Raw genomic sequence first — 12,468 nt, 5'->3', positions numbered from 1 at the left:
TCAAGGCCAAGTCCCTCCACTGGGAAGACATACGCCCCACACCCAGACAGGAGGGCTGACCCGGGCAGAGGATGCAGCATAGGCTCACCTGCTCCAGCAGCCGAGTCTGCTCACCCAGCCTGGCCTCCATTTTAGCAATCACCTCCTGGAGTCTGCTCCTCTCCTCCTCCATGTCCCTCTGCTGCTGTGACAGCCTGTCCTGGAGCACTGGGGAGAGGCATCAGAGGGCCATGAGCAGCATGAGGTGGGAAGCCCCGCTCTGTCCACACTGTATTCATGGAAAAACTGCATGTGTTTGTGCTTATCACCTTCTGCACATCCCCAGGACACTGTTTTGTAAAGGGGAGACCCTGAGATGTCCAGTGATCAAGGCAGGCAAGGCTTTGTCAGCCTTGGCTCCCAGCCTCTGGCTGACTTGGAGCACCTTCTCCCTGTTTTCTGGGTGTTCCCAGCCCCAGCAGGGACCCTGCAGCCGTTTTGGTGCAGAGGAATGGCAGACATACCCTTGAGCTGCTTGTCCCGCTGCCGTGCCCCCATGGCCAGCTCCTGGGAGGTGGTGTGGTGCGTGGCCTCCACCTTGTGCGAGAGGTCGTGCAGGTCACTGGAGAACTTCTCCATCTGCTCGATGACACCGTTCAGAGACCTGCAGAGAGGAGTGAGAGGAGGGGCAGCCCTGTGGGACACACTTCATCTCACTGTGACGGAGAGGGGCATGCATGGTGGGCCAGGGCAACCCTGCCCTGAACATCTCTGGATCATCGCAGAGCCGCGGGAAGATGTAGCTGCTGCTTAGGGGAGTACTGGTGGATATTAAACAGCTCAGCATCCCTGGAGGCAGCGGGTGGGAGAGGGGATGGTCCCTGTTGTCATGGTCCGAGGCTGGCTTCTCGTAGGACAGGGAACACCACAGTCAGGGACCAATGTGGGGGTACGCCACCAGCTGTCAGTACCTGGTGTGCGAAGTGGCGCTGGTCACTGCATCGATCTCCTGGTCTTTCAGCCGCTTCAGCCGCTGGAGCTGCTCGTCGTGGTCTTTGCGCATCTCCTGGATGGATGCCCTGCAGGACACAGGGAAGGAGCCCACCATGGGCTGTTACAAACCAGCGCTCCCTGTGACAGGCACTTAGTTGTGGGGCTGAGAAACAGGTCCCAGGAGCTGAGCTGGCATGGTGGTCCGTCACGGGGCATCCCACTGACAGGCATCCATGTTTGGGATGGGCCACATTTGGGGGTTACAGGCTTCTCATTGACCCAAACTATGTGGACGTCAGTGACTGACTGACCTGCATAAAAGGGATTTGGGGGAGATATAACACTGGGTTCAGCATCTTTCAAAATACAGTGCATTCACTCTGAAATGATGTCTCCAGCCAGATCTCCCTGTGTCCACCTACAAAGCAAATCCCCATTCCAAAAGCCACCGAGCTGCCCACAACCCAGTAATTCTGGACTCCGGTTTCTCCTTCCACCATGTGTCTGTTCCCTGGTTCCTTTGCCAAAAAAGGTGAGCTAGCGCCACGTGTGCGCCACTCATGCCACTCTCACCTCTGCAGCTCTCGCAGCCGCTCCAGCTCCAGCGCGTTCTGCTGCTCCAGCGCGGCCAGGCGCTGTTGATGCTGGGCCAACAGCTCTGCCCGTGCCTGCTCCACATCCCGGCTCTGCGACAGCAGCTGAGCTGCCAGCTGGTCCTTCTCCCGCCGTAGCCTCTCCTCCCGCTGCCCGTAGGTCTCCTCCACCACCTTCACCCGGCTCCTGCCCGGAGAGGTCACAGCAAGGAAGAAGTGTTGCTTTCATGGCAATACCTGGCACTCTCCACCCAAAGTGCAGACAGGGATGTAGAAGCAGATCGGTGTCGCTGTGAGCATGGGGAAACATGCAGACTTTCCGCAGTCTGAGCCCCGAACCCTCCTGCTACTGCCCAGTGTGGTGCCGTGGCTGGGAACGTGCTGGCAACGGGACTGGCCCCTTCTCCTTGCCACCCATGGGGACAGTGTTGGTGAGAGTGAGCTCCCACCATGGCTCGCCCATGGGGCTGCTTTCTGTCCCCACGTGGGGACAGGCTCTGTGCCTTTCTCCCCACCTCAGGGATGGATTTGGAGAGCGTCTCAGCACTCCCACCCTAGGGGAGATGGACAGGGCTGTAAGGCAAGGACCCGACAGAGTAGGGGAGCACAGGCAAGAGCCTGGTACCTGTGGGCGCTCTCGAGGAGATCCAGGTCCTCCTGGTGTCGCTGCTGGAGACTCTCCAGCAACAACCTGTGCTGTGTCCCCTCCAGCTCCAGCGTCCGGACCTGCCAAGCACCCAGTGAGAAGGTCCTTGTGCTGCCCTGAGGACAGAGTTCCCACAGCAGCACTTGGCAGCCATAGGCATCTCTGGACAGGGAGGTTTCTCCTCTCTCCCCTGTCACCCTGATACTATTTGGAGCAGACACAGCCCCTTCTCCTACCCCTGGGTCACTGGTGGTCCCCCATCCAGCAAGTGATGGGGCTCACCTGGCTCTCCAGCTCTGCCACACGGGCCTGGGTGCTGAGCAGGGCTGCCCGACAGCCTGATGCATCCTCAAAGAGCTGGGCTGCAGGAGCCCCCAGCCTCCTCTCATGCAGCGAGCCCAGGGCTGGGGACTCTGCCTACAGGGATGGAGAGAAAAGACCAAGGCCTTTCAGGATCAGTGGCTTTGTGTTGTGGCCATCAGCCCCCAAAGGAAGGCAAGTGCCTCACCTGCAGCTGTGGGGCAGCCTGGAGATGTGCCCTGGGTGTGGTAACCTGTGGAGACACAGAGATGCTGCTCTCAGGGAGGTGAAGCCCTGGGGAGAACATTTCCGCCTAGCCTGGGAATGGCGATCCACCCCCAGCCCACTGCAGTCCCTCCTCCACCTTCTCCAGCCCAACCCCATTGCTGGCCTGTGTCCCTTCTCTCCCAGTGACGTTCAGCGGCCCCTACCCCAGACACAAGCATGCTGGGGACAGACTCAAGGATAAGACCATGAGTCCTCTGGGAGACAGTGTGTGTCCTGCTACCAGGGCAGGGCAAGGAGGCCCAGACAGATGAGAAATGGATGCTTCAAAGACCAAGCAAGAGCCTTCCTCTCTGTCAAAGGCTCTAATTCCCCTTCAGTCATCTAGAAACAAATCTCAAAGCATCTTCACCACCATACTGGGGAAAAACAGCTGAAGAAAAAGTCCTTTGTTAACTAGAGCCTCTGTTGTCTAATTAATGTCATATATATGCGTGGTGAACTATATAAATGCTGCTCAGGCAGCACAGGGTTGTAAATGCACATGATTTACAAAGCATCCATAGCACATGTGCTTTGGCCTGATAAATACAACTTGTGGCATCTTGGGGCTCTCCAAATACTTTGCCTCCATGAACACGGGCTCCCAGAGATGCAAAGCAGGGCACGTCCTTCCTCCTGCCAAGGGAGCACGGACAGAGTTGGATGCCAGCGAGTTGGCAGGGGAAAGCTTGCAATCACCATCCCGGCCCCTCCTCTTCTGGGGAGATGGGATGAGCAGACCTACCTGAGCGAGTGGGGCAGGGCCCTGCGTCTCCTGCTCTCCTGGGAACAAGGCTGTGGGATCTGAAAATTGAACAAGTCCATGATTCAGACGTGGCAATGGGAACCATCCTCTCCCAAGGAGGAGGGCCTGGGTCTCCTGAGCAGAGCAAGAAGGGTCCTGCTCCACTCCAGCAGCTGGTGACAGGGATGGAGGGGCTGATAGGCTTCTCCGTACCCACACCCCTACCGCACCCCACACATGATGGCGGGACTCTGCTCCACAGAGTAAGCCTGGGGGGAAAGCACAGCTCCTCCTCCATCCCCATCAGCTAGGGAGGTGACTGGGTCCCCTAAGCTTCTTTCAGTGGCCTCCGAGCCAGTGCACAGCCTCAGCCTAGGGCAGGAGGGGGTCTTCTAGCACACAGCACTAGTGGGACAAGTGTGGGGGCAGCCGGAGGGAAGGGGGAGAGAGCAGGGACAGCAAGAATTTATGCCCACCCATTGCTCAGAGAGAGCAAGCGCTCTCATAGCCCAAAGGCAGCACTGCAGAGCTCAGCATGCCCCAGCATGATGTCCCCACCACGCCACAAAAATGGGGACAGTGGGATCCCACAGCTTGGCAGCCTGTTCTGACAACAGCTGGTCAAAGCCTGGGCAGCATTCACATGGCCAAGGACGATGCTGTGGCTCCTGCCTTTTTTTTTTTTTTTTTTTTTTTTTTTTTTAAGAAGGGGGGCCACCTCACCTGTACCACACGAAACGCACCCAGGCTGCTAGCGTCTCTGGAAGGATCCCCCTTCGCAGCCTCCGACGGGCGAGCTGAGGCTTGTTTCATGGTGCTGAGCCAGGGGCCTGGCTGCCTGCGTGGGCACAGACACATGGGTGATGCACAGCAGTGTCACAGCTCAGGGAGAGGCGCACAGATGTTATCCTGCTTGGCATTTCTTTAAGTTTAAAGCTTGGCCATTCCACTATCAAATAGGCAAGAGCCTGATGATCCTTCAGAGCTGTCTTCCCTCTCAGTTACAGAGGTCCCAGACCAAAGTGATCCCTGATGGCTACCAGCTCTTCCCATTCCCCCATCTCACCCGCACAGCTGCATTCTGCAGGAAATCTCACCCATGGAGGACACCTGAAATGCGAAGGAGGCCTTACCCAGAGCCGTCTGCACTCACTGCCTTGTCCTGCAGGGCAGCTGCCTGCTGCGGTGCTCCTGTGGAGGCGGCTGGCTGGCTGCAAGCAAAAAGCATGCTATGTGGGAGAGCTGAGGAGGTGATGAAAGACAAGAGCCTTTCCCCCAACATCAGTCCCTGCCTCACAGATGAAAGCCTCTATCCCACTCAGCTGCGGCAGGATTCAGCCTTTTGGTTGCAGAGGGGAAAAAAGACACCCCAAACCCTCCATCACTGGTGCTCCTCCTTGCTGCATCCACCCCCTTCCCCTGGGCAGCCACAGCCCCAGCCAACACACCCCTGCCCACCATACACGGCTGTCTGCAATTGGCTTCCGAATCCCATTCGAATGGCACAGGTCTGACCCTCTGTCTGTGCAAACCCAAACCGGAGGAGGTGGTTTGCCTGGAACTAAGAGGAATGAAGGCAGGAACAAGGAGCATGGGGAGAACCTATGGGGGTGTGCTGATCCAGGACAGCTCCACAGGACCCGGGGCAGTGTGTGCAATCTTGGCCACAACTGGAAGGAGAGCCCAGAGGTGTAATGGGACTGTGGGCTGGATCAGTGGGAGAAAGCCCCCACGTTATTACCCCAACCTGAGATAAGATAGTGCTTAAAATAAATTTTTTAAATCTGAGCCGAGGGTTTCTGAGAGGTCCTGCTGGAGCAGCTACACTTGGAGCAGAGGGGAGCACTGTGGCCATCAATCATGCCTTTACCTGACGGGAGAGCAGGGATCCAGCCCTTCGCCTGGGGCCTCCGAGGGCTTGGCACTTCTCTCCTGGGCCTTCGCCTGTGCTTGGGCTTTCTTGCGAGACAAGGCAGCGCTCAGCCAGTTCTCCTCCTCTGGAGGGTCAGGTTTAGCCACTGCCTCCTCCGCAGCCGGGGGCTGGCCGGTGGGGCTGGGACACCTTTCTGTGGCAGGGCTGGGGTAGCTGACTGCAGGACTGGCCTTTGCTGGAGATGGAGGCTCCGAATCCATAAAATCCTCATCTTTCAAGCCCAGCCAGTCGCCTCCAGCCCTGCTGCCTCGCACAGGGCTCTGGCTGGCTGCAGGAGGAGGTTTGGAGCGGGGCTCTGGTTTTGGTTCACTGCTGTTCTCAGCTGAAAACCTGCTGCAAGGAAAAGCAGTCACATACCTGCCTGCGAGGGGACCCCAGGGACCCTGCTCTGCCGCAGGGGCAGCGTGGTGGCTGGAGCAACAGACACACGCAGAGCACCATACCTCACTGACGGCCTTCTCGATGGCCGGCCCTCGGACGTGGAGGCCACTGTGGGCTGGTATGCTCCAAAGACAAAATCTTCCTTGTCCCAATCCTCTTCCTTCTCTGTTGAGACAAGCAGCCTTAAATCAGAGCCCAGAGGAGCAGACGGCTGCAAGACAGAAGCCCTTCTCCTTCTCCTCCTCCTCCCCTCCAATTTCCACTGGGATTGCTGTCTCTGGGAAAACACAGCTGGAAATATCTTCCCTGGAAACCTGCGAGCAACGTGCCTCCCCAGCGTGCCTGGTAAAAGCATCTTCATTGGGAATCAGCTCACATACAAAGGCAATTGAGTTACAGCTACTGTGCAAACGCTCCCAGGTTGCCTTGAGGGCAGAGTACAACATTTTTGCATTAGTCACCTTCCCCACGCTGACTGAGTGCCCGTAAGCAACCCTACTCACCACCACAGAAAGTGTATTTCCCCTGCAAGGGCATTAGAAATCAATCTCGTTCTCCAAAGCCAACGCTGTCACCCCTGCAGCCCTTCCCAGCATCCCTGGCTGTGCTCACCTGGCTGCTTTTGGTACTTCTTATCCAGTTTGAATTCCCTGCGCTCTTCTGTGCCTGGCTGTTCCAGGATTTTGGCCACAGAGCCTCGTCCCAGCAACTCATCCAGCTTGGAGCGAGCTGGCCGGAGCTCCTCTCTGTTGGGGACAGAGCAGCAGATGGGTTTCTCCGAGAGGCAGGGCTGTTTCTTGTCATGCAGCCCTGCCAGGGTGCTCTGGCTCCTCTGCGAAACAAGGCTGCTCTCGCCCCTTTCTGGGAGCCACAGGCAGAAACTCCAGCATCCCCCCCCCAGCACAGTGAGACCATCCCAACACACAAGCCACCCCCTGCTTTACTCCTACTGCCTCTTCATCACCCTTACTCTCCCGCCTTCTTTCCCTGCTTCTCATCTCCTTTTGGGCCGCTGCCAAATCCCAGTGCATCCATCAGGTCGTCACCATCATCTTCAAACGTGAGCATCTCTCTCTTCCGGACTGGGGCCACAGCGTGCAGGGGCGTCTCTGTGGATGGGATCACACATGGCAGGAGGTTTGATCATGGATTTTTGTTTTTTAACAAGAGATCAAAGCAGCTCTGCCTGCTGTCATTTTTAAATAACTCTTCTCAGTGACCAAACCTCCCAGCAAGTGACAAAGTGGCAACGCACTACTGCCTGGTCAGTGGCTGTGCATCCACTGATGGGACATTGCTGGGTGTCACTAACACTGGGGTTTCCAGCTCTGGAAAACACCAGGAGCTTTTCTAGCTCTGCAATTTTCCAATCAGATAATTCCTGCCCCGCTTCACCCAAAGTCCCTGATCCACCAATGCACCTTAGTCCTTGCCCTAACCCACCAGCTGCTACTTGTGTCCAGAGTGGATTTATCGAGGTGAAGGGCAATTTTAGGGGACTATCCGACCCATTAGTATCCCTGTTGCAGGAACAAGAAGGATGAGTGCCTGCAACACAGCCACAGTGCAGCTCGATTCCACCCAGAGGTGCCCGAGCTGTGGTTTGGCACCCTGACCCAGAAAACTTGTTCTCATTTGGCAATGTGCAGAACAGGCTGAATGAGGTCAGAGATAAGATCTGAGCCTCCATTCCCAGAAAGGAAAGGTCAGTTCCACAACCTGTGGCACACTGGAAGTATCAAGCACTGGATGAGCTGTGTCACAATTAACCCCATTACCAAGTTGCTCTATAAATGACCATACTGGTTAATAAGAGATGGGACTAGGTGGCTTTTGATTTAATCAGTTTGGACCTCAGACAAACTAATCCAGGCTGCTGATTCATTTAATACAAAGAGGATGCATCAAGCAACCCTGCTTACCTTTCTCTTTGCTCTGTTCTGTTTTTTCCTCAGAGCTGCTTTTAGTGCCTGTTGGAGCTGGCTTCTTGGGAGCATCCTGCTCCTCATCAGATAAAAGCCCTGCCAAAGGATCATCTAAATCTGGGAATTACCCCATAGGGGCAGGAAAGGAGAATAGTAATAAAAACAAACAAAATGAACATTATTTAGAAGAACAGTTCTGCACTAAGCCAAGCACTATTCCCCACCATGTGTATATGGGGACAGGAGATCATCTCTGCCCAGCACCATGAATGCAGGTTCTGCAGGGACCTGAGATACCCTTGAGTCTCCCTGAACTTCAAACGCACAAGAGTTACATTTCTGTTCAGTTTTTCCAAATTTCCTTTCTCCTAGAAGAAAATAACTCAAATTTTGGGTGCTTTAATACTTGAACACTGTTAAGGCAAAGAAAAAGGGGAGAAGAAAGCCCACCTAAATCACCTAAAGCCCCTCACTGATTTTAATAGATGCTGATCTTGGTTTGAGGACAGGCTTTGACAACCAGATCTCAGCTGTGCCAGGAAACCGCCCCCACCTCGTTTGGAAGCTTGACAGAATACCCCTGACCCAAGGGCTCCCAAGTGTTACAGACAGTCATTAAAAACTCAAGCACATGTGAAAATGCAAATGCCCCCAGGAGTCATCTCCCAGCCCTGTCCTGGGGTGGGCCTCAAACACAGAGCTGTAATTTTTTTTTTCCCTTTGGTCACCTCTGAAGGATTAGATTTGCACTGCCATCGTAGGGGTGAAGGACTCTGTATCTCATTAACCAGCCAAGCCTCCGGTTAACGGCAAGCTATGGGCCAAGAGCAAGGGCAGAGTCCTCAGCTGCCCCCATGCATCCACGTGCTGAAGCAAAGCGACTTCCTACCTTCAAAGTTAAATTTCTTGTACTGTCGGGAAGCAGGGGCGGATGAGAGTGGTGGCTTCTCCACCACAGGTACAGAATCTCCTAGAAAAAAATGCCATGGTTCTCAAGAGACAAGGTGCTGCAGAGATGCCCTCCCCCACCCCGGCTGAAGGTCAATTTTCTGGTGGCAGCCCCCTAAAAGCACATACTGCAACACACAGTCCCCCTGCAGCCCTGCGGGGTGGGAATCTCTCTGGAGGGGTCTCCTTGCAAACAGAGAAGGAGAAAAGGGCCTAGGGAAGAGCAGGGCAGTTTGGGGACTGGCATGTCTTGAATGCAACCCCTCTGGTTCTGCTTCCACATAGATCAGGCAGATCCCTGGTCTTTGACCTGCACCAGGGAATGGCCAAATAGTGTTTGGTGGGAGGTGGCAGCGTGGCCATTGTTGCTGCTGCTGTTAGCAGTGTTACCACACCACGACAAGAGGCCAGGCCAGAGATCTTACAAGGGAGAATACATGGCCAGAAAAACACTCTGTGTTTGGGACAGTTCCAAAAAGGACCAGGAAAAGGATTTTACTAATAAATCCACTTTTTGTTCCCTACCCCAGAAGAAAACACCCTCTCTGCTCATTTGGAACCAGGTTATGAAAGAAGAGCAGAATCTCCTTTTTACCTTTCTCAAAAGCTAGAAGCTTCCCTGTGGTTTTTACGGCTCCTCCCAAGGAGTCACATTTCCCAGGACCTTTTGCAGTTGTCTTCCCTGGCCCAGAACTGGGTTTTGATATTCCCAGAAGATCAGCTTCCATGTCGTCCATGTCCTGGAAAGCAACAGGATGAGGACGGGAGCAGGGTGAGTGCTGGCAATGCCTCGGTGCTGCTTCTCCCTTTAGAGGCCGTGGCTGCAGCGCACATTGGACTGAGATGAAGGACATTGATGCACTTACCTTCAGGGTCTGTAGCAGAGCTTGCGGGTCTCCGTCGGAGGCACTGGATCCCTGCATGCCAAGGAGGGCAGAGATCAGAGACAAGCAGACCTCAGAAACTCCTCACCCATTGCTTCCATGCACCGGCCCCTGGTTTTTCTCACTTTATGGAATGGAAGAATACATGCTCAACTCCTCCTGGTGTCCCCCTCACTGGAAACCCACTATGCCTGGATTCCTTTGCTGAGATCCTGCTGCCTCTGGGAGAAGCATCAGGAACAGCCAGGCCATTGCTCTGGATAAGGGTCCTTCCCACAACACTTTATCTGAAGGCTGGGCTGCAGCACAACATGCCCCCCTAGCTTTGCTCCATCTCATCCAGAGCACTGGGAAACCCTTCTCCCGCCACCCACCCACTCCTCTGTCCCATCTTCCCCACCCTACAGCAATGCCAGTGAGGGGTTATATCTTCAGCCAGACTTCATCGTTCATCCCTGACACCCCACTGCTGACTTGGATGGAGCGACACCAGGGGCAAGCCTGGCCTGGCTCAGTCCCAGCCCTCAGGACGCCCAGGCTCTCCCAAAATTTGGGCTCACCTCTGCAGCTTCGATGTCCTCTGCAGGGAGTTTGCTGAAGAAATCATCATCTAGAAAGGACCTGTGACACAAGCCTGTGGGTTAGCAGCACCACATGTGAGCTTGGCAAGGGTGCCCTGGGGACAGCCAGGCCAGGTGGGAGGTGGAGGGGACCACACAGGCACACCGTGGCATCCGCATCATACAACAGAAAATGAGGCTAAAATAGCACTGGGATAAAAGACAGTAGTGCTGGGACTGCTATGTTTAAGCAAGCAACTATTGTAAGGGAGATTTACAGATGTAGAGGGCTGGGGGCACCCAGCTCTTGCTAGAAAGCCTCAGGCTCTGGGCTCCCAGTTCCCAAAGGCATCGCGGGTAACTCGCCTTCCCAGGCAATTGCTGTTGGGGCAGGGAACAAGGTGGAGAAGCCAAGGATGGGGCAGGTCACAAGGACTTGGGGAGCACAGAGAGGTCTCCAAGTGGGAGAGGCTGTGTCTGAAAGGCACTCACCTCTTGCTGGCCTGCGAGCTGGTGCCCCGGGCTCTCCCACTGCTGCCCCCAGCCAGCTGTGGAGCTCTGGCAGATTTAACAGGGGTTTCATCTGGAAACAAGACAGGGAGAGATTAGGATGATGGATGTGGGCATGTCCCTGGCCGAGGCACTCCAAAGGGGGATCTGCTGTCTTCTCATAGATCACAGAAGCTTTTAATCAGAGAGATAAACGTCACTCTGCCTCCCTAAACTGATGTCCAACCTATTCGATGGCCTCTGCTCTCCCCTCTGCTCCCTGCTTTGTCCCCCCTAACAACCCCAGCCCCTTGGAGATCAATGGCTGTTGCACCAGCACCTCCTGCTCCCAGGAAGGGAATAAGAGTACAAAGATCCTGCCCTTTCAGCTGCAAAGAAGGTTCGTTTTACCATCATATCGCAGGAGGTCACCAAGCACATCATCAATGGAGCCTGAAACGAGACGAATTAAAGGTGGTGAGGCAGGTGAGCTCACCAAGCTAGTGTAGAAAAGCTCCCAATTTCAATATGGCTTGCTCTTTTGAGATCCCACAAGAATAAAGGTTTGGTCTCAAGCATCATCAGCATAAGGCCTTCCTTGCCCATCTAGAGAGAGCTGCCAGGGCCAGGACTTGATCCAGTCTTTTGTGGATGTAAGATTTGGCTGCACTTAGCCAGGAACAGGATTTCTTTACCAGGCGAGCCAGCTGCTTTCCATGCGGTTAGTTGCTGGCCACAGGCAGCACCTAATCTGTGAACTCTCACCCTACAGTATCTCAGAGCCCCTGGGCAACCCCAAAAGCACTGCTTCAGTATCAGGGACTGCAAGAGGCCTCTAAATAAGCAGTTTTGGAGTAGCTGAGGGGAAGAACTGAAATAAGTGCATATATTTTCCCCTTTGGGGATTTGGGAAAGCCCCCAAGAAAGGCGTATAGGAGCCCAATAAGCAAATCCACTTGATATGAGAGGCAAGTGAAGGTCTCTGGTTCAGGAATGACCCAACGCACTCAGTTGCTGCTTTCAGACAAGGATTGTGAACATTTCAGTAGCCAGGACTGCCACCTGACCCCAGTGTCCCCCCTCCTCCGCCCCACACATTCCCAGCAGATCAAAGCACCCTCAGACAGCGAAAGGAAAGCAGGCAAGTGTACATACCACTTAAACTTTTCTTGGCTTTTGTAGCCTGTAGAGAAAGACAAATTCCCTCATTAAAAAACAAAGCAAGTCTGACCTGGACTTTCTCAAAACATGAAAGACAGCGGAAGGTTTCTTCAGAGAATCCCACGAGCAATGGTGAAGCCCTCCTCCCGCCCACAGTTTGGGAAACGGCACGTGAAATACAGGGGAATCACGGAGATATTTACAACTTTAGAGACCCCAGTGATCACAGCCCCTCCTGACCACCAGCTGGGCAGAAGCCTCCAGCCCTTGGGGTCACTTCTGCCTCCGAACAGAGGTGCCAGAGCATCAAATTTGGATTTCCCAGGCCTACCTTCACACCGTATCATACTCACCATCACAGGATTCCAGCCTTCCTCTGCTCCAGCAAGCCCGCTTACAGATTCATCTGATCTCCACCTCCACGTTGCAGTGGGATCTAACACCGCTGATCACATCCGCACCAACCTCTTACCTGTGGGAAGAGTGGGATTTCCCAATTTGCTGTTAAACAAACTTCCCTCTCCTGCTCGGGGCCCTTCTGCAGCCTGCCAGGCTGGCTCCATGCTGCTCGGACCTCTCCAAACCGCTCTAAACAAAGCTCAAACTGAGTCTTAAAAACAACCTCCTATTCCCCCAGACAGTGGAGCTTCTGCAAAAGCTTGCA

At 54.6% G+C, this 12,468-nt stretch overlaps 1 protein-coding gene across 4 annotated transcripts in view; it reads right to left on the bottom strand.

The window, feature by feature from the left end:
* The window catches only part of FBF1 (Fas binding factor 1), a 19,104-nt gene that overhangs the window by 3,939 nt on the left and 2,697 nt on the right, over positions 1-12,468 (bottom strand). For 3 of the 4 annotated variants that reach the window (XM_035893280.1, XM_035893281.1, XM_035893278.1), the window contains 23 exons: positions 12,158-12,276; positions 11,799-11,826; positions 11,055-11,096; positions 10,647-10,737; positions 10,155-10,215; positions 9,577-9,627; positions 9,306-9,450; positions 8,652-8,732; positions 7,760-7,879; positions 6,808-6,946; positions 6,450-6,583; positions 5,900-6,002; positions 5,394-5,789; positions 4,657-4,734; positions 4,267-4,361; positions 3,524-3,582; positions 2,720-2,764; positions 2,494-2,628; positions 2,191-2,291; positions 1,546-1,752; positions 951-1,058; positions 504-643; positions 89-207 (listed from right to left, as the gene is read on the bottom strand). In XM_035893280.1, coding sequence (XP_035749173.1) covers positions 89-207; positions 504-643; positions 951-1,058; positions 1,546-1,752; positions 2,191-2,291; positions 2,494-2,628; positions 2,720-2,764; positions 3,524-3,582; positions 4,267-4,361; positions 4,657-4,734; positions 5,394-5,789; positions 5,900-6,002; positions 6,450-6,583; positions 6,808-6,946; positions 7,760-7,879; positions 8,652-8,732; positions 9,306-9,450; positions 9,577-9,627; positions 10,155-10,215; positions 10,647-10,737; positions 11,055-11,096; positions 11,799-11,826; positions 12,158-12,160 — 2,481 coding nt within the window. In that variant the 5' untranslated portion in view covers positions 12,161-12,276. The remainder of the gene's footprint in view (positions 1-88; positions 208-503; positions 644-950; positions 1,059-1,545; positions 1,753-2,190; positions 2,292-2,493; positions 2,629-2,719; positions 2,765-3,523; positions 3,583-4,266; positions 4,362-4,656; positions 4,735-5,393; positions 5,790-5,899; positions 6,003-6,449; positions 6,584-6,807; positions 6,947-7,759; positions 7,880-8,651; positions 8,733-9,305; positions 9,451-9,576; positions 9,628-10,154; positions 10,216-10,646; positions 10,738-11,054; positions 11,097-11,798; positions 11,827-12,157; positions 12,277-12,468) is intronic. The other variant, XM_035893282.1, reaches the window with a different exon arrangement.

Source organism: Egretta garzetta, unplaced genomic scaffold (assembly GCF_000687185.1).
Source record: "Egretta garzetta isolate BGI_Z169 unplaced genomic scaffold, ASM68718v1 scaffold34, whole genome shotgun sequence".
Taxonomy (NCBI): domain Eukaryota; kingdom Metazoa; phylum Chordata; class Aves; order Pelecaniformes; family Ardeidae; genus Egretta; species Egretta garzetta.
The sequence above is the reverse complement of the archived record's forward strand: the minus strand, read 5'-3'. Positions and strand labels throughout refer to the sequence as shown.